General features: G+C 34.1%; 2 protein-coding genes across 3 annotated transcripts in view; both read left to right on the top strand.

The window, feature by feature from the left end:
* Positions 1–2,223, top strand: part of nr3c1 (nuclear receptor subfamily 3, group C, member 1 (glucocorticoid receptor)) — a 54,208-nt gene extending 51,985 nt beyond the window's left edge. The window contains exon 9 of the mRNA NM_001020711.3: positions 687–2,223. Within this exon, the coding sequence (NP_001018547.2) occupies positions 687–839 (153 nt within the window). The 3' untranslated portion in view covers positions 840–2,223. The remainder of the gene's footprint in view (positions 1–686) is intronic.
* A 9,535-nt stretch (positions 2,224–11,758) lies between these two features.
* On the top strand, positions 11,759–17,460 carry fgf1a (fibroblast growth factor 1a). Of its 2 annotated transcripts, XM_087280305.1 has the most exons (4): positions 11,759–12,048; positions 15,892–15,995; positions 16,074–16,162; positions 16,251–17,460. In XM_087280305.1, the coding sequence occupies exons 1-4, from the start codon at positions 11,907–11,909 to the stop codon at positions 16,276–16,278; spliced, it is 363 nt and encodes a 120-aa protein (XP_087136431.1). In that variant the 5' UTR covers positions 11,759–11,906; the 3' UTR covers positions 16,279–17,460.
* Positions 17,461–20,797: the final 3,337 nt, after the last annotated feature.

Here is a 20,797-nt window from a genome sequence, read left to right as displayed (position 1 = left end):
GCCAAAGTAATCGCTCCGAGATCGCCTGAGTGAGGTGGTCACGGCTCGATTGAAACGAACCCTGGAGCGGATCGATTGCAGTGAGAAAGCGATCCGAGCGCGGTTATATCACAGTGTTTTATGGATATGTAATAGGCTTACGACTATATGAAGAGAGAATTATGAGTAGGGCGGGAAGTTTCGCGAGTCTCCGGATGCCCGCAAACGAGTAATGATCTCCCGGTAATCTCGCGTCTCCCTCCCGGTCCTCAAATAGGCATCGTCGTGCACCCTTCTCACCCCTCCCCACCGCATCTCTATTCAGACACGTCGCGCGCGCGCGCGCACCTTGTCAATCACCACCAAACCACCACCTCTCCTGACAGATGAGCGGGATGCTGCAAAATAAACCCTGACACTCTGACCAATGTGAGGAGAGTTTACTCGCACATGACATGTTTTAGCTCTTTTGGTCTGATTAGAAACTTTCCAGTGTGAAAGCGAACCGCACCAAGAGCAAAGAGCAACAATGTAACATTTGTAATCTCTGTTTCGGATCAACTGAATCGATTCACAGGTGTGAAAGCACACTTACACAATTCACTCTCTCACCCCACAACAGATATTCTTTATTTACAGAAGTAAACTATTACAAATGTTGCTTTCTACAAAGTTTAAATCTCTAACACCTCTCTTTATCTCTGCAGTTGGTGGGTGGACTCCTGAACTTCTGCTTCTACACCTTTGTGAATAAATCTCTGAGCGTGGAGTTTCCCGAAATGCTTGCAGAAATCATCAGCAACCAGTTACCAAAATTCAAAGATGGGAGTGTTAAACCGCTGCTCTTTCACCAGAAATGAATCTCCTCCCAACAGCAGGACACGATGCCTTAAATATCCCCTCACTCCCCTCCACCCGACCCGAAACCGCAGAGTTTCAGAGAGAGCTGAGTGAGAGTGCTGAGGGGCTGCGACTGTATGCAACCCAGCACAGAACTCCATCATTGACCACAAAAAAAGTGGAGTCAGAGGAAGAGACGGGTAATTAGAGATTATATATATATATATAAAAAAAGAACTAACAAAATGGCTGAACTGTTGAAATGATATAATCGTGAATCACATGGATAGATTATCCCATACATGTCGTCTCAGGTGTTTGACTCCCAGCATCAACTAGTAGTAAAAGAAAGCTAATCTAAGTCTAAAGGTCACTTGCTAAGTAGAGTTCCACACGTCTTTTATTTTTTGGAGCAGATGCAGCACTTACAGTCCAGTATGCTCGGATTATACACAGTAGTCACTTTTACTTCGATCCCAATATCCTACTTTTTAACTTCAGATGATAACAGTTGAAATATTAATCATTTCAATAATATGTACAGAGACTATAATGGCTTCAGCTTGGTTTGAAAATGAAACACGTTTTTTTGTATGACATCATATCTACAGTTTTAAAACAACTCATGTAAACAGAGTCTCATATATACACAGAAAAGGGAAAATATGTGCCTTTTTTAGCTTGTTTCCTTTTAGCCGTTTTCTTGACTCGTCATTGTGTTAGGAATTCTTCTCATAGTTGATTGTACTTTTATACCCACTTGCACTTGTAATTTGAAAAAAAACAAATGGCCGTGTTTTTTGGCAGCTCTGTAATTGAGTAGTGTGAACTTCAAAAAAAAAAAAATGAAAAAACCAACAAAAAAAAGTGATCCTTACTGATACGACATGGAGGTGGAGTCCTGACGATTATTTTTATGCTGATTGGACGTCGGCCGAAAAATGCAAATCGAGCACTTTCACTCCTTGTAAATGCTTTAAAGGGGCTGATTTTAGTTAGTTCTACAGAAAGGCGTATTCATGTCTAAAGAAAGCCATTTATTATTAATTTCACCTGTTAATTGATATAGGAATTATGCAATGTGAAACATGAGTTTGCTTTGTCTGTTTTGTTTTTATGTGTTTGTTGTAATTGTTCCTTTATTGTCGCTGGCATACGCCACAGTGTACAACCAAAACAATGGATGCAGATTATAGTACCTAAACACTCTGGATTCATACAGACAGATATGTTTTTTTTAAATAGTCCTTTACAGTACAATCACACTTAGCTACACCAAACATCAACTCAGGCCCACTTCATTAATCTTCACGTAACTTCTAAAACTCTATAGATCCTGTATGTTTTTGTTTTGTTTTGTTTTTTTAATCGGGGTCAGACTAATTCATTAAACTAACCTTGACCTGTTTGTTTGTTTAATCAGTCAAACTGTGGTGCAGGAGCAGGGTTTACTCTCTGGGAATTTCTACTCACCTGTATTATCTGTTATTTCTGTGCCAAACGTATATCGCTTTCAATTTGTACAATCTAAAAAAAAACTGTGCTTGTCTTAACAGTTGTCAAAGGTATAAATATATATTCAGCAGAGGGATAAAGAGATGATGAGAATATTTTAGATTTCTTCTGTGGAAGCTTAATACATCTTGTTTAATACATGAATAAAAATTCAGATGATCTCTTCAGCTTCAAACTGCTTAGCATTGCATTGTGTGGTACAGATTTAGCGATCAACACTTATTTTCAAAATTCTAATCAATATATGAGCAGCACTTTTCACTTTGCTCTTCCGTTCCTACAGATATATATGATACAAATAAACAGATGTATTTACATGAACTTTTGCAACATGTCTAATAAAATGTTCTGTTAGACCCTACAATGTCAGAAGTAGACGCTCATTTTATCATACAAGTCAAATGCATGGAAAAGCTGTTCTCCAGTGTTTCTCAAATGATACGGCAGTGTCTGAAATCGCATGCTTCTCTGCTATAAAGTCAGCAGAAAACAGTATTTGATGAAAGCATGTAAGAATTCAGAGTACTCAAAAAGCTGTAGTCAGAAAACTACCAGTAACACTTTGTAATAACAGTACATGAATAATGATGTGTTAATATATAACTTAAACGTTACTTAATTATGAATTAATGATGAGTTGCGCTCTGAATCACGCCTACCTTAATTACTTGTTAGTACATGTTGTTAATTATTGTATTAATTACCATTTTAAGTTTAAGCTAAATGAAACCAACAAGAACTCACGTCAATGTATAATTTTCTCATGACTTTACTTGGAGGGGCACATCACCATTAACTCATCCTTAACTACTCATGAACTCGTGTTGAAACCAAGGATGCTCCGATCAGGACTTTTGCAGCCAAAACTGAGTACCAATATCTTAAGGTGATAAGCCGATACGGAGTACTGATTCTGATGCTTCAAGCTTTATGTAACTTTGCCATTGCATAAAGCACATTTTCCCTAAGTATGATACTTAAGTGGAGATCCCTCCTTGCTAAAAATAATAAACTAAGGATGCTGCATGTAATCCTATATATACACATTATTATCATGACATATAATCTTAAACAAGTCTCTTATAACCATTTATTGTGGACAGACGCAGCTTTACAGAAAATAATAGATCATATGCTGAAGACCCACAGAGCTTCAGTGAGAGGTTATACGGTTGGACACAAGTTGGGGCTGATTGCTCTGCTCGTGTTAAAGCAGCTCAAAACACTGCATATACAATAAATAAAAAAAGATCACACAAAATCTGTATACATCTCGCTGCTGATGCGTGCGCAGTGATCGCTTACGCCCCCCATGCATCATTTACCTCCTTACATGTTGCAATGCTGCTATCTGTATAACCCAGGTGCGCACACTCATCTTGTCTGTAAACAAACACTTGTGATCAATTCATAAGATCGGCCAGATTGGCAAGTACTAATTGAGTCATTAAGTGTGATGATTGGCAGATGCCAATCAATCGAAGCATCCCTAGTTTAAACTCTTCATGTTGATGTTGACAGAACAATTTTATATTGTTATTTTTTATTGTTATATATGCAGCCCGCTGAACACTTTCATCCGGTCCGCGAGGGAGTTTTTATAATGCTGCTTCTGAGTAACGGTTTGGTTTTAGAATTAGTAAGTTGATGCAATACAAGGAAACGCCATTTGAAGGCAGTATTTTGCGCGATACAGTTAGAGCAACAAGTAGAATTAGAACACGCTCTCGAATGTTAAAATGCACTCGACTGTCAATAACTGAAAATGAGTCAGGCAAGAAAAGAAAAGTTGACTCTGAATGTCATGTGTTTAAAGAAGAATGGACAACAAAATACTTCTTCACCTATATCTAACAGAAAGCGGTATGTCTAATATGCCAAGAAAGTATTGCTGTTTTTAAAGACCACAACCTAACGGGCCGATCACACTGATGCACTGCATTTACGTTCCAAAAACACGAGATGCATCGCACTGCCTTTTTGCTGACAAGAAAAAAAGGAGAGTGGTGCGCTTTTTTATGTCGCTTGGCAACGACTGAATCAGCTCGGTATTTTGCGAGAGTGTTGCTGTTTATATTAATATAACTTTATTTTAGGCTATTGTTCACTTTAACACACTCATAATAACATGAGTTTAAATAACAAAGACTTTTTCTGTTTTATCTCATAGTTTTAAAATGATTGAAATGAGGATATTAATAGAGCTTAAATGTTAATAAAAAGCTTAAATATTAATAAAGCTTAAAAAAGACTGTTGTGAATTTGTCTCAAATTATATAATAAATGCTGGTTAAATGTGTTAATTTTTGTCATAGAATATATTTCCCATGCAGACATCCACTTAAAAAATTCTTTTATCAAAGGTTTGTGGTTATACCAAGTTTTATGATTGATCTGTATATACTAAAAGCAGCACAAAATAGATTATTGTAAATTTGACTGAATAGTAAACTTTAGTAATTATTTTTATGTGATATTATGAGATTTTTTCTATCAGACAATATATTTTCTATTCTCCACTAAAAAATTATTACATTATTATTATTATTGTATTTTATAAGGGATTATTTTATTGTTTTATGATGATTGATAAGTAAATATAAATAGCAGTGCAAATTAATTTCACTTGTAAATTTGACTCTAAATTTAAATAACTATTTAAAAAAATCTATTTTGTGTTAATGCGACCTGTTTCTGTCCAATATTAGATGTTTCATGCATATCGCCACTATAAATAAAAGTTATTTTTGAAGGATTGTGGCCCTTCACTTGGTTTGTAAAACTTGATGTGGTCCCTCGGGTCTAAAAAGTTTGCCCACCACTGCACTAGATAGATGTCCATAAGGAGTTATTGAGTAGTTAAGAATGGGTTAATGATGATGTACCCCTTCAAGTAAAGTCATGATATACTTATGCACTAATACATCATGAGTTCATGATGATTAAATTAAGCCAATGTGGTAATTAATACAATAATTAACAAACAATCCTGTACCAACAATAATTAAGGTTATTGTTTTTCACATATGATCTCATGTGACTCAGTTCATGATTATTGCATGCATTTACTTATCATGAGTTCATTTTAAAGTAATGTTTAGTTTACATATCACATCATTATTCATATTCTTAGGCCTTTAATGATATCTATTTTTGGTTGAACGATATATTGCACCAAAATATATTGCGATAAACAATATTTTGTTCTTAAGAATATTTCATTTAATTATAGCCATTTAAAAAATGTAATAATTATGCATAGGAATCAGAATGTAAAAACTTTATTAAATAATAATAAATGTTAACACAAAAGAGGCTGCGATATCTGGTACCAGATCTATTTTCAGTCGTCAGACACCCACATGAAAATATACAATTATAATTATATAAAGTAATTTATAGTAAATACTATAGTGTTGTTGTTTTTTTACCATACTAACTGACACCTCCAAATGAGATAGAGATGTTACACAATCAGTTAAAATGTGGTTAGAATTGGTTTTATGTATAGGCGATATAAATTGCATCACCAAAGATTATTGAGGTCATGCCCATGTGTTGTGCAATAAGTCGATATATTGATTATTGTGACAGGCCTACATATACTTATTGTAATGTGCAAACTAGGGCTGCACAAAATATAATTTCCGCATAGATATTGCAATATGCCCGTACGCAAAAGTCACAACGCAGGAACTGCAATGTCGAGTTAAAATTTTCCACAGTTGAAATCATACCTGATTTGTGGATTCACTGCAAAATTTTACTAAAGCCAACATGTTTATCATTTGTATTTGTTTTTTTTTAAGGTCTGTGAGCATTTTAAGCCAGTTTAAAACATTCAGGAAACAAATCATAATGCTTTGAACTTTAAGAAAGATTAATTGTATTTATACCATGCAGACTATGCAATGACATTTTACATTTGTTTATTGTTATTTTGCCTGCTAGACTCCAAGAAAACCATACAGTTCTGTGCATTTCATTTTCATCTTTGCTCCATTGTATTTGTCAATGCTAGTGATTTGGTTTATTTTCTAATCTAATAATTAATATTTAAAAAATATAAAATATTTTTAAATAAGAGTAATTTATTAATCTGGGGAAAGTATACTCAATATCACAATAAGTATTGCAGACAAATACGAAACTGCAATGTCCGTTTTTTACAATATCGTGCAACCCTAGTGCAAACTACCTGGATGACCTTCTACTTCTGGAGAGATTTTGATCGGAGGTTTATGAATGGCAGTCAAGTGATGCAGTCGATGCAGGTAAGTCACATGACTCTAATTATACCATAATATATAGGTCTTTTTTGCATTTGAAAAGTATCCTGTTCAAGAGAGTATGCAATTTTGGACAGCCTAGAAATCCATACTTCATCTGTGGTCTGTGTTGGCTAAACTGGATTATCAGTTATTATTACTTTAAAATTACAAGTTAAAACATGGTGCAACCTATACAGTGAATCATTTATATAATGCATTTAGGGTCAAGTTAAAATGTGTAAAGTGACAAGCGAATATCTAAATAGAATGTTTGAGTGTTGCTTTATTGAAATCATTTCTAAATATATAATTAAATGGCATTTGATTTAACTAATCAAACAACTTGCTAAACTCTCGAATGGATGTGTAACATGACAGCTCTATTTACCTTAATGAGATGTGTCATTCTTATTTTATGATTTTTTTTTTTTTTTTTACAGAAGAAATCGCTGTAATGCTGTTTTTTATTTATACATTGTTAGTGGTAGAGGGTATTTGTTGGGTCAAACATGGGAAGATAACCGGATTCAATGTTTATCGTTTTTTTATTTATTTTTTAAATAAAAATTTTATGTAGTTTTTTAGAGCAAGAGCTCAGAAGAAAAAGAATCTCCACACCAAAGCTACTGGTCAGTCAAGGATTTAGCAAACATTTAAATACAAATTGCTTATGCACCAACATCCCAGCATGAAAGTGAACAGTGCAGAACAGTAAACTTTGGATATTACTTTATATCCAAAAATGCCTTTTCAAGTTGTAAAAAAAAATCTGTGTTTGTATAGCTAATGCGGAATGATTGTTTGAATTATTTAGCCTGACATGTTTACTGTTCCAAAATATTTTACATTTATATTTATTCCGTAAAAATGTTTACTTTGAAATTTTTATTGTTTAATGTGAAACATTTAGTTGTTGTTTTTTTACCCAAACATTAAAAAAAAAAAAAAAAAAAAACATATTTTAGAGCAGAATACTGTGAAACCAGGATAATTTTATCCAAGGTTATCATACTATCAGAATCTTATACCGCCCAATGTCTAGTCAAAACATGGAATAATAAGCTGATATGAGCATGATTTAAAAGTGTTGGTGCATTTAAAACGTCCAATGCACTGCTGTTAAAGCTGTAAAATTGCAGAGAAAAGCACAAGCACTGAGAAATTGCTTCTTGCGATGGATTTTCATTTCACAATGGGTGTTTTCTCAGCAATGAGGAGTGAGGGTCAACTAGCAATGTATATAGAATATTCATGCATATCTCCCTGTTGCGTCAGACTCTCTAGATTCACTTGAGTCTCTACACAGAAATTTAGCTGATATCAAACTTTGGCTCTCACAGAAGTTTTTCTGTCTGCATGTAAACAAAACCGAGTGCATTGTGTTTAGCAATTAAAACCTGTCTAATGACTTACCACTAATCATCTTACTCAGTCCCCACAATATAATCATGTATAGTTGAAAATGTGGGTGTCACTTTAAACAGTACTTTAAACTTTGATAAAGAAAATAATTCAGCTATCAAGGAAAGCTTTTTCCAGCTTTGCATTTATACCAAAGTTATATTCTTTCTAAGCAAGAGCGATCTCGAGAAAGCCATCCATCCCTTTGTTAGCTCTGGTCTAGACTACTGCAATGCAGTGCAATGTAAAAACATCAATTTACACAATAAGCTGTTACAAATTATTAATTTCAGTGTAGGTACATATTAGTTAAGGCCACCTAGTACAAAATGGAATCATTCTTTGTCTGTTACAACTTTACAACTGTATTTATGTACAGATGTATGTAAAGCACAGTTTTATAGCGCATTTATTGTGTATGGCCATACTCTCAAAGTGCTTTACATTGGTGTGAAACGGTCCCTCTTTACCTCCACCAATGTACAATATTCACCTGGATGATGCAATTGCAGCCACAGGACAACAGTGCCTTTGGGATCACCCCACACCAGCTGCAGGTGGAGAGGAGAGATGGTGATGTAGAAGGGATTATTGGGAGGCCATGATGGGTAAGGGTCGAAGGAGGGAATTCGGCCAGGATACTGGAGTTACACCCCTGCTTTTTGCTAGAAGTTGCACGGTACTTTTAATGACCACAGAGAGTCAGGACCTGTGAGATTTGAAATGTACTCAAACATAACAGGTGCCTATGATCTCCAGTCCAGACCAATTGTTGCTGGAGGTCCCACGATCCAGATAATATAAGCAATAGGGGACTGTTTTTTTGCAGGTGGCCCAAGACTGGAATCCTCTCTCCACCGAAATGTGCACTATTATCAATGTAGCACTGTTTAGAGTAAACTTGCTAGATTTAGATTAGCAAGCAACATTGATGCATATACAATGAATGTAAATAAATGATTCAAAAACATTCATTCTTTTTACATTTAAAACTGAGCACAGTTTAAAAGACAAAATGTGCAGGTAGGTAAGCTGTTTGGTGATAAGCAGACAAAATGCAAGACCTAAAATAAAACTGCTGACAATCATCCACCACTTAAGATTTAAATAGCTGGCACAGCATAAAATAGTCATCCATCTCCTAACAACACAGAAAATGTATCCCCATTACAAAAACACAGTGGCTCAACACACTTAAGATAAATGTTATTCACTTGAAGGTACATGAAAAGCACCTCATTCAAGCCAAGATTTCTAGAACCATTCTCTTCACTGATAGAGATACAGTTTGTTAAACAAAGAAAGAAAGAGTTTTCCATAAAATAAAGCATGTGAATTATCTGGCGCAGAGGCCTAAAAACTTTAAAATAACTTTAACTTACCATTTGATCACTCGTATTTGAAAGAAATCGCTTGAAAGGAATAATTACGATCTGGTATAGGTCTTCATTTGATTGAGGTAAAGTTGGTTTTATATTTACACATTAGGACTTTTTCTCCTAATAATGTAATTTAAGGAAAGTATTCTCTGCAAATTTTGAATAGTGAAATCATATTAGCAGAAAATAGCTATCAAAGTACTGCGTTATTTCAGCATACAGTCAAATCAGTGGTAAAAACATTGTTTTCAAGTCATACTTGCATATGTTTTCAGATCAAATATTTAATGTATCATGGTAAACAACATAGGGAGAATGTCACAAGCTGTCACCGAACGAATGTGCAAACATAAAACCAACTATACCTCAATCTTCATTTGCTGACTAACTACTTTTTTTAGTAGCCTGAATCTCTTTTTACAAATGCAAACACAAATGTACTTTAGCTGAATGAAAACTTAAAAGTGTACTTGGAGTTGTTGAGTTGGAGTTGTTGTTGAAAATATGTTTAAAAAAATAATAATAATATAATAATAATAATCTTAGTTAATACCATCAACCAAAATAAAAGTTTGTTCTAGTATATGTTATATAGCTATGTACATGCAATACACAAACATACAGTGCATCCAAAAAGTATTCATAGCGCTTCACATTTTCCACTTTTTTTCAATTTATGTTACAGCCTTATTTCAAAATGGATTAAAATATTTATTTTCCTCAAAATTCTACACACAATATCCCATAATGACAGGTGAATTTTTTTTTAATTGTTGCAAGTTTACTAAAAATAGAAAACCTGAACAATCACATGTACATACTGTAAGTATTCACAGCCTTTGCCATGAAACTCTAAATTGAGCTCAGCTACATTCTTTTTCCACTGATCATTCTTGAGATGTTTCAGCAGCTTAATTAGAGTTCACTTGTGGTAAATTCAGCTTATTGGACATGATTTTAAAAAGGCATATACCTGTCTATAAGGTCCCAGGGTTGACAGTGCATGTCAAAGCACAAAGCAAGCATGTAGACAAAGGAATTGTCTGCAGACCTCGAATACAGGATTGTCTTGAGGCACAAGGCTGGGAAAGGTTACAGAATAATTTTTGCTGCTCTGAAAGATCTAATAAGCATAGTGGCCTCCATCATCCATGGAAGATGTTTGGAACCACCAGGATTCTTCCTATAGGGCTGGCCAGCGATCTAAGCTGAGTGATTGGGGGAGATGGAATTAGTCAGGGAGGTGATTAATAACCTGATGGTCTCTCTGTCTGAGCTCCAGCGTTCTTCTGCGGAGAGAGGAGAACCTTATCTGATGAGAATAAAATTGAACTCTTTAGAGTGAATGTCAGGCCTTACGTTTGGAGAACACCAGGCACCGCTCATCCCCAGGCTAATACCATCCCTACAGTGAAGCATGTTGTTGGCAGCATCATGCTGTGGGGATGTCTTTTATTAGCAGGAACTGGAAGACTAGTCAGGATAGAGGGAAAGATGAATGCAGCAATGTACAGAGACATCCAGAATAAAAACCTGCTTCAGAGTGCTCCTGACCACAGGATTTTTCAGTTTTTTTATTTTTAGTAAATTTGCAACAATTTCAAAAAATCTTTTTTCACGTTGCCATTATGGGGTATTGTGTGTAGAATTTTGAGGAAATCAATTAATTTAATCCATTTTAGAATAAGGCTGCAACATAAAAAATGTGGAAAAAGTGAAGCACTATACGAACAATTTCTGGATGCACTGTACATAGAAACAAAACTACAAAACAATATTGTTACTAAGATATTTAAATTTCTATATATAATTTTTGTCTGCATAGTTTAAATCTAATTAAACAAAATAATAAATAAGCACTTCTCAAATATATGCATGCATGTGTTTGTGTGTGTGTGTGTATATATATATATATATATATATATATATATATATATATATATATATATATATATATATATATATATATATATACACACATACAGTACACACACCTATTATTTCTCGGGACAAATGATGGTCATAAAAGTCATAATAAGAGTTTATTAAAATTCTTGCACTGTATTTATTTACGTTATTTAATACATTATTATGCAATATTATAATATTCTTCCTAAGCAACCAGGTTTACCTCAAAGATTAAAAAAAATGTTTTAATAGCTTTTCTAAAAGACTTTAATTGATTGAGATAAAATAGCCTATTTTATTTCGATTTTTTTTAACAAATAAAACATAATCATCAAATTTACATTTCATATAGGCTATATAGTATTTTGTCCTGGGATTTCGTAACGACAAGTTTTGAGTTAATGAATACAACCCGTTGGTCGTCCTCTGCAGCTTATGCATTATCAGCCGTGTCTCAAATCCACTGTGCAGCAGCATTTTCGGCCACCGTATGCACGTTTCTGCCCAGCTGCTCCTAAAATGCCGTAGGTAAGCAGCTCGCTAGGTTTTGAGACTCGGCCATTTTCTGTTTTCAAACAGGACTGAGCTCAGAATAGCTCATTGAATTGTAGGCATGACCGAGGCCGATATTGCGGTAAAGTCCAGCCCGCGCGACTATAAAAAACTGACGCGGCTGTACTGTATGAATGGAGGATTTCACCTTCAGATCCTGGCGGACGGGACAGTGGCTGGAGCAGCAGACGAAAACACATACAGTGAGTTATTATTCTGCATGTGTGCTATCAGTCTTTAAAACGTTCATTCACATATGAGAACCTGTTTCTGAATTTGCCATTGAACAGAGTAATACACATTAGCAAACATATTCTTTCATCTTTAAGACAGAACATTTGGACCTACAGCTTTGCAGTAAAGAGTTTTGTGCAAAAAGTGTAAACATTGTGATGAATATGAACAGTTTCTGTAGCTTATTTAATGTGTAAATCCATCTGTCTATATGAAGAGAAATTAATCTGTTTTGAAGTTTTTTAATAACCCTGTAAAGCCTATAACTATTTATGGTTAACATCAGGGTATCTGCAGGGTCTTTAACAGTCTTAAAAAAACATTTTAGGCCTTAAAAAGTCTTAAATCCACTAAAAAATGGTGTTGTAGGTCTTAAATAATTTTAAATGGGTCTTAAATTTCCTATGCCCATGTAAAGCTATACCCAACTGGGCCAACACCCTTCTAATCTATATTATAATATATTTCAATTAAAGTTTTTGGAAATGTTTATTTATTAACTCTATTTACTTATGAATGTGGTTTAATTATCTTCCTTAAAATAGAATTTGTTTTTAATGTTTTTTAAGGTTTTAATCTTTAAGGTTTAGCCTTGTGTAACTCATTTTATTCATTGTTGTCTTAAAACGTCTTAAATGTGACTTGTAAACCCTTTAACATGTAGTAACCCTGAAGATAAGAGAGCACCTACAAATATCCAGTTTCTCAGGATTTATTAGGCATGTAATGTAAAATAAAATAATATTTATTTTATTCCACAAAGTCCTGACAACATTCATTTCGAATAAAAAAAAGAAGTTTTTTTTGTTTATAATTTTTCATTAAAACTTAGTTTTTGTTTATTAAAAATGACAATATTTGTATTTGTTGTGATTGATACAGATTTCCTAATTATTCTAAAGTTAAATAATTGGTACTGTTCTAAAAATAAATATAAACTGCTGCACAATACTGGGACAATATCTGAAATGTTTCTTGATGTATAACATTTTCCCACAGATTTTTTTTATTTATTTACGTAATGATCATAAAAATAAACAGGCAATATATATTTTATCATATAATTAAATTTAATTCAGGCTTTAAAACTATGTCAAGATTCAAACATAAAATACAAATGAATGACTGAAAATCTTGGCATATGATTATTTGTGCTGTCATTTTCCTCGCTTGTCTCTACTGCAAGAGCGTAGATTTGCTCTTGATATTGGTGGGGACTTACATCCCTAGAGCACATGTATTGAACAGCACAAATTCTGTTTTGTGCTTTAAAAAACATGAGTAAAAGTTATAAACACGTATACAAATAACATTATGAAGCACGTCCTATGCTGCAAAAGTCAACTTACATGATTTTACTACAATCTGGTTTTTAAGATGAATGTACAGAAATTTAGAGAGGCATGTTACACAATTTAACTGTTTTATCTATTTTATATATATCTATGGATTTATCCCTTTGAGCACATCTAGGTTACTCAGGGTTGACAGAGCATTATTTTATTTTGAAGGTGCTTAAATTATTGGTAGGGACATATGAGTAATTGGTGGATATTGATGGTGACGTCCCCTCTGTTCATGCTAATTCTACAGCTAGAGCTTTTCAGCTCTCTGCTCTGAGAAAATAGGTTCATCTTTGGGCCGGCCAATAGCAAAACAGCACCTACTGATGAGGCGGGTATAAAGAAAGTAAGGCCCCCTCTGGTAAAATTTGGATAAATAACCTATGCAGACACACACAAACACTTGACACATAAAAATAAACTAAATGTATCGCTTCTCTCTGTGATATATGGATATTGCATATAATATTGCGATAACGTTCATTTTACAATATGCACAGTAAACATGTTATATGTAAATATTTTACATTTGTAACCAAAAAAAAAATTTTTTATTTAATTGTAAAAATTTATTAAAAATGTATAAGAAATGTCTTAAGTTTAAACAGAATAAAACAAAATTACATTTTACTCAACAGAATCCACTAAAACCACAAAAAAAAAAAAAAATGTTTTCTATTTGATACAATTAAAAATTATATTTGAATGATTAATCAGTTACTGAAAATGTGCTTAGAAATGTAACATTAACCCTCCTGTCGTGTTCACCTCTTGCCCCTTACTTTAGTGTTCCCGGTCAAAATTGACCAGACCGTATTTTAACCTGCTCTTAGCACAAAAAACATTTTTCAAAACCAAATATTTATTCAACATTCTTTAGTTGTGAACAATGTATTAAAGTAGTGTTTAACATGAATTCATAGAATTAGACATAAAATGACTGCAGTGAAAATACAAATAGTGAGTGAGTGAGTTGGGGTGGTGTACAGTATATGGGGATCTTTTCTGTCTGATGGATGAACACTGTCTGGATACCCATTCATTTCATATGGCGTTAACTTCTGACCAGGAGGACTACAGGTGTAACAAGGTTGACTAAAACACTCAAAATACAATGAAAGAGATGATCATTATTTTTCTATGTTCAAATGCATGGTGTGGAGGATATTATACGACCGAGGCAATCAGATGTAAAACAATATTTAAGAGTGTTTTAAGTTGTAAATCAGTCAGATTTGACCCAAACACGACAAGAAGGTTGAATACTGTAATACATTACTCTAAAAAGCTCGATCAAAAGGTTTTTTTTATTTACTTAAGTAGTATGAATTAGTTCAATCCATCAGAATGCACACAGCAGATTTAGCTCAACAGGTTTTTCAGACCACATTGACAAATTAGTGCCTCAGTGATTTTCAAATCTAATATAGTAGACTTTACAGGGGTAAAATTATATATTTGACTTAAATGTACACTCACCTTTAACAGTAAAACAAATACAGTTGAAGTCAGAATTCTTAGCTCCCCTTTAAATTTCTTTTCTTTTCTAAATGTTTCCCAAATTATGTTTAACAGCAAGGAAATGTTCACAGTGTCTGATAATATTTTTTCTTCTGGAGAAAGTCTGATTTGTTTTATTTCGGCTAGAATAAAAGCAGTTTTAATTTTTTTTTAAAAACATTTTAAGGACAATACTATTAGCTCCAAGTTATTTTTTTCCGATGGTCTACAGAACAAACCATCGTTATACAATAACTTGCCTGATTACCCTAACCTGCCTAGTTCACCTAATTAACCTAGTTAAGCCTTTAAATGTCACTTTAAGCTGTATAGAAGTGTCTTGAAAATATCTAGTGAATTATTAAACAGGAATATGGGAAATAAATATATTTAGTGAAATGGGAAAACAATAATAAAGAGGGGGGCTAATAATTCTGACTTCAACAGTATTGACCTTATTCTAAAATGCGGAAGTGCGCCTGTTTTCGCGATTGTCTTAGAACTTCCGATTCAGTCGCCTATGGGAGAAATGACTAGGAATAATAAACGGCAGAAAATGGCCAAACTACTTGCTCAACAAACAAATGTTTGCATGACTACACAGACCCAGTAGCATAATATAATAAGAAAATATTAAATTGCAACATCAAGCAGCGTAACCAGCAGTTGTTAACGTCAAAAAATGAATGGAAGTGAATGTGACCGGAAGTCGCGAGACAAAAAGATTCAAATGGCAGCGCCCACTCGACAGCTGAGAATAAGGTGAATAAAACATAATCCAAAATCAAAAATGGAGATAGCTTGTCATCAGAGTAACAAACATTTGTCCTTGATGCTCTGTATCATGGGAGTATGGTATGTGGGACACTGTTCTGGAATCTGAGATTGATCTGTATCATTTTCAGAAAACCTCCCCTGTGTTTACAGCAGTCCTTCTGTATGTGTGTGTGTGTGTGTGTGTATACAAAGGCATACTGCGCATAAAAGCAACAAGTCCAGGAGTGGTGGTGATCGAAGGATCAGAAACAGGTCTTTACCTCTCGATGAATGAACATGGCAAGCTGTACGCTTCAGTAAGTCTAAACAAACATTTCACAAACAGATACATCGCTATTGGAACATCAGTTATAAGATCCTATCTGTTTTTGCAGTCATTAGTGACGGATGAAAGTTATTTCCTGGAGAAGATGGAGGAAAACCACTACAACACATATCAGTCTCAAAAGCACGGTGAAAACTGGTACGTCGGAATAAAAAAGAACGGGAAAATGAAACGGGGCCCAAGAACTCACATCGGACAAAAGGCCATTTTCTTTCTTCCACGACAGGTGGAGCAGGAAGAGGACTGAGGCATGAAACCTGTAGCCAGTTGCATAAACTATAGTATTACAATTAGGCATGGGACGATAACCGTTTTCAAGGTATACCACAGTTTGGGAAATTCATGTTTTGTTTTGTTTTTTGGACAACAGTATCTTCAGCAGAAAAGATCTCCAAAGATGCCATTGTAAATTGTAAAGGAATGTGTGTTTTTAAAATGAACGAAGATAGCAAAAGTCAATTTGGGTTTTTAAGCCAGACATGTTTACTGTCCCAAAATATTTTAAATGTTTCTCAAAATTCTATATATTGTGTTCAAAATGGAAAAACGTTTGAGATTTTTACCCAGACATTTAAAAAGAATATATTTAAGAGCAGTGATCACAACACAGAGAAACCGTGATAATTTTATCCAAGGTTATCATACCGTCAGCATCTTGTACTGGCCCATGCCTAATTACAATTGATCTCATTTTGTTTTTTAACACTTTGACTAACTGCTAGTATGACAAGCTGTTTAAACATTTAAAGGGGTCATATGACAATGCTAAAAAGTATATTATGTTGCTTACACTATTTAATGTTAAAAATCAAACATTATATTTTCATAGCGTACAGTATTGTTGCTCATGTCTGGTCTGGCTTTCTGAAATGCCTTGCTTTTGACTAAGCTCATCATTCTGAAAAGCGCAGTGTGCTCTGATTGGCTAGCTAACCCCTTTGCTGTGATTTGCCAAATACCTCAAGCATGTGTCAAAAATGTTATGCCCTAACTACCTTTTTAACTCCAGGCGGATTCTAATTCAGAAAATGCAGATGACCAAGCTGATCGATAACATTACCAGTGTGACTTAAGCAGAACGTAACAGATTGGGAAGGTTTAATTTTACAAACACATGGTGTTTCCACGACTTACCTGTTTTGGGTTAGAGACTTTAATCTTTGAGGATCTTTTCTATGCACAAACAGCTTTTAACACTCCAAAGACCACGAAGGAAACCATGAAAACATTTCATATGACTCATTTGATCTATAAACTACTGTATCTATTTTGGAGTTATTAACTATTTTTTAGATTTTAATATATATATATATTATTTATTAAGCAGGCCTAGGCTAGTTCTTATTCATTAGCTGCTGGTGTTAATTCAGACCATATAGTTACTAGTACTTATTTAAGATACTTGTCTCTTATACTTTAAAAAAAAAAAAAGACACGTTTATCAGAACTTATATTTAAAGGGTCATGAAACCCTCTTTTTAATTTCAAGTTTACCACAAAATAATATTTAAAAAATAAATGGTAACAATGAAAGCTGCGAGCATAAGGAGTGTCAGTGTGCATGACGAGGCAAAGTGAAAATGAGTAATAGTCCATGCTGACTCAAATGTCTGAGGTAAAATGCAAGATTTTATATTTGAAGAGTGCTTATTTAAAAAATGAAGTCGCACACATACCTACGGTGAAGGTACAGAAAAATCCTCAGGCACTGGAGCGTTTGAAAGTCGAGTCTGTCAGCATTTGAATGCAGTGCCAATCTTCAGTGTCTGCACAACCAATCATGAACACCTATTGTGGGGTCTCGAATAGTTCAGAAATAGTGTCTTCTCATAGGTCAAGACAACTCAGTCTTATAAATAATAATTAGACACTGGTGCATCCTTGATCCTACGCAGCCCTTGCAGTCCTATGTCACCACCAGTGATGACAAAATTAGGGGGGATTCTCAAAATTAGCCAGTTGTTCTCCACACTTAGATGCTAATGTTGTCTAAATTGATGTTCAACACATAAATCTGTTAAAATCTCAGAGGTTTGTTTCATGACACTTTAAAACAGTGTTCACCAAACTTGTTCCTGGAGGGCCGGTGTCCTGGAGATTTTAGCTCCAACCCTAATCAAATACACCTGAACAAGCTAATCAAGGTCTTACTTGGTATACTTGAAACATCCATGCAGGTGCGTTGAGGCAAGTTGGAGCTAAATCCTGCAGGGACACCGGCCCTCCAGGACCGAGATTGGTGACCCCTGCTTTAAAAGATACTATTTGTTCATTAGACACTGGTATTATATTATATATTATATATTCTTATTAGAAACTAGTACTCTTATCTATTTAATATATACAGCTGCACTTATTTAATTAGTGAGTTCTGTTGAAAATGTTTTGCCTGTGAGAGTTCACATGTATTAGATAAATGTTCATAGTAATCAGACACTAGTGTTTGTTACATAAATAGTTGAATTCAGAATTATTAGCTCCCCTTTGAATTATTATTTTTAAAATATTTCCTAAATGATGTTTATCAGAGCAAGGACATTTTCACAGTATGTCTGATAATATTGTTTCTTCTGGAAAAAGTCTTATTTGTTTTATTTCGGATAGAATAAAAGCAGTTTAAAAAAATTTAAAAAAACATTAAGGTCAAAATCATTAGCCCCTTTAAGCTATATATATTTTTTCCAATAGTCTACAGAACAAACCATCGTTATACAATAACTTGCTTGCCTTGTTAAGCCATTAAATGTCACTTTAAGCTGTATAGAAATGTAAATAATAAATAAATAAATAAGCAGTGCAGACACAAGCCTGATAAAGTTGACACATAGGCTTATCAAACAGTACCACTCAGTGTAAATCAGGCATAAAAGAAAGCACTTTCTCCTGAAAGAAAAACAGCATGTTATAGAAAATACTGTGAAAAGTTTCTTGCTCTGTTAAACATCGATTAAAAGATACTTCAGAAAGAATATCAATTTCACAGAAGGGCTAATCATTTTACCTTCAACTGTATGCTTAACTGAGCTTAAAGTGGAGATCGCCTGGATGGATTAAAAAATGTTTAAAAAAACTTATTGGATTAAAAAAAACTCTATTTTTTTTAAGTCAAGGGGGGAGTTGTTATGCAGACGCATAGATTAACCACATGATCCAGAGTAGTCTAACTCTATTAACACAAACTAAATGTGATGGACAGCTAAATATACATTATATCCAGACTAACAAGCATACTAACTCCTGGATGTCAACATGTATTATGTGCTCACGGAATAAAAACATAAAACTACTACAAGAGTAACCTATTTTTTTTTTAGTATTAATATATTTTTTTAGTTCATGTCGTTTTGTTTGTTTGCATGTTTAATGTGTGTCTAATTGTACTTGTTTCTTTCATGAACAATGCAGAAATATCAGAATTATTGTGCAACATTATGAATCATTTGAAATTTAATAAATCTTTAACCTATACGGAATCATAAAAATGTGTCAAATTATTTTTAACTGCGAGTCAATAAATGGTGTAGTTAGGCGAGGCAGTATATGTTGCACCAAACCAGCAGATTATGGGAAAGGTTATCAGATACTTTAATAATATTTCTATACATTTGTCTTTTATAAGTAAAATCTTTAACTTTGGATCTAAAAATGAACATGACAGTATGTGAAATACACAAGTTAATATGATTCATTAATTTTCTTTTCAGCTTAGTCCCTTTATTAATCTGGGGTCGCCACAATGGAATGAACCACCAACTTATCCAGCATATGTTGTTTTTTTTTACACAACAGAGGCCCTTCCAGCTACAAGTGCACCCTATTACTGGGAAACATCTATACACACTCATACACTACGGCCAATTTAGCTAACCCAGTTCACCTGTACTACATGTATTTGGACTGTGGGGGAAACCGAAGCACCCAGAGGAAACCCACGCGATCATAGGGAGAAAGTGCAAACTCCACACAGAAATGCCAACTGACTAGTTATTTGTCTTGTTTGCAATGCTATTTGTGGGATGGCATGGACTTTGACACCGCTGGGGATGGGGTGGGTGTTTTTTTTGGGATGGGTGTTTTTTTGGGGTGGGCTGGGAGGGTTGAGGAGTGGATCTTGTTTTGTTTATTGGAAAGAAAATTGTAAAGATGCCACTCACATGTAAAATCAATAAAAAATTCACAATAAAAAGAAATGCCAACTGACCCAGCCAAGGCTCGAAACAGCAACCTTCTTGCTGTTAGGCGATTGTGCTACCCACTGTGTAAGCATGCCTGTTAATCTGATTCACTTAGTTTAATCTATCAAAATGTTATAGGGGTTTTAGAAAAATTAATACTTCATTTATTAAATATGAAGAAACTATTTAATAAATATGATTCATCAAATGGGATCAAAGCTTATTTAAAAATATATTTTCATCATATTTTGAACTGTCAATTCATTTAAAATTTTGGGAGATGTCAGAACCAATGGTGTTGTGGTTAGTGAATTGACACAATCACTCTGGTGCACAAAGCGAATCTAGTTCCATTTCCACTTTGAGATCCTATGCCGGTCCTTCTCTCTGCTCCCCATGCTTTCCGGTCGATTCTTTCTACCGTCCTATTCATTAAAGGTGAAAACCCACCAAAAAATATTATAAATAGGAGGGAAAATGATCTGCTTCCATAATTTTGTTTTTAACATGGATAATATATTGAAAAAGGTGACTGTCCATAATTATAAACTCAGTTACAATTTACAACAAGTTTTTTGAAGTCAACTAGTTGCTTTAA

This window comes from Danio rerio, chromosome 14 (assembly GCF_052040795.2).
Source record: "Danio rerio strain M-AB ecotype USA chromosome 14, GRCz13ab, whole genome shotgun sequence".
NCBI classification, from domain to species: domain Eukaryota; kingdom Metazoa; phylum Chordata; class Actinopteri; order Cypriniformes; family Danionidae; genus Danio; species Danio rerio.
Note: the sequence above shows the minus strand (reverse complement) of the source record. Positions and strands in the feature narration are given on the sequence as shown.

What these genes read in the sequence shown, in the direction of transcription:
- fgf1a (XM_087280305.1), top strand. Translation starts at nt 11,907, where the DNA reads ATGACCGAGGCCGATATTGCGGTAAAGTCCAGCCCGCGCGACTATAAA. An exon ending in ATGGCAAGCTGTACGCTTCA is followed by an intron (nt 15,996 to 16,073) that starts GTAAGTCTAAAC and finishes CTGTTTTTGCAG; the next exon opens with TCATTAGTGACGGATGAAAG. An exon ending in CAAAAGCACGGTGAAAACTG is followed by an intron (nt 16,163 to 16,250) that starts GTACGTCGGAAT and finishes CTTCCACGACAG; the next exon opens with GTGGAGCAGGAAGAGGACTG.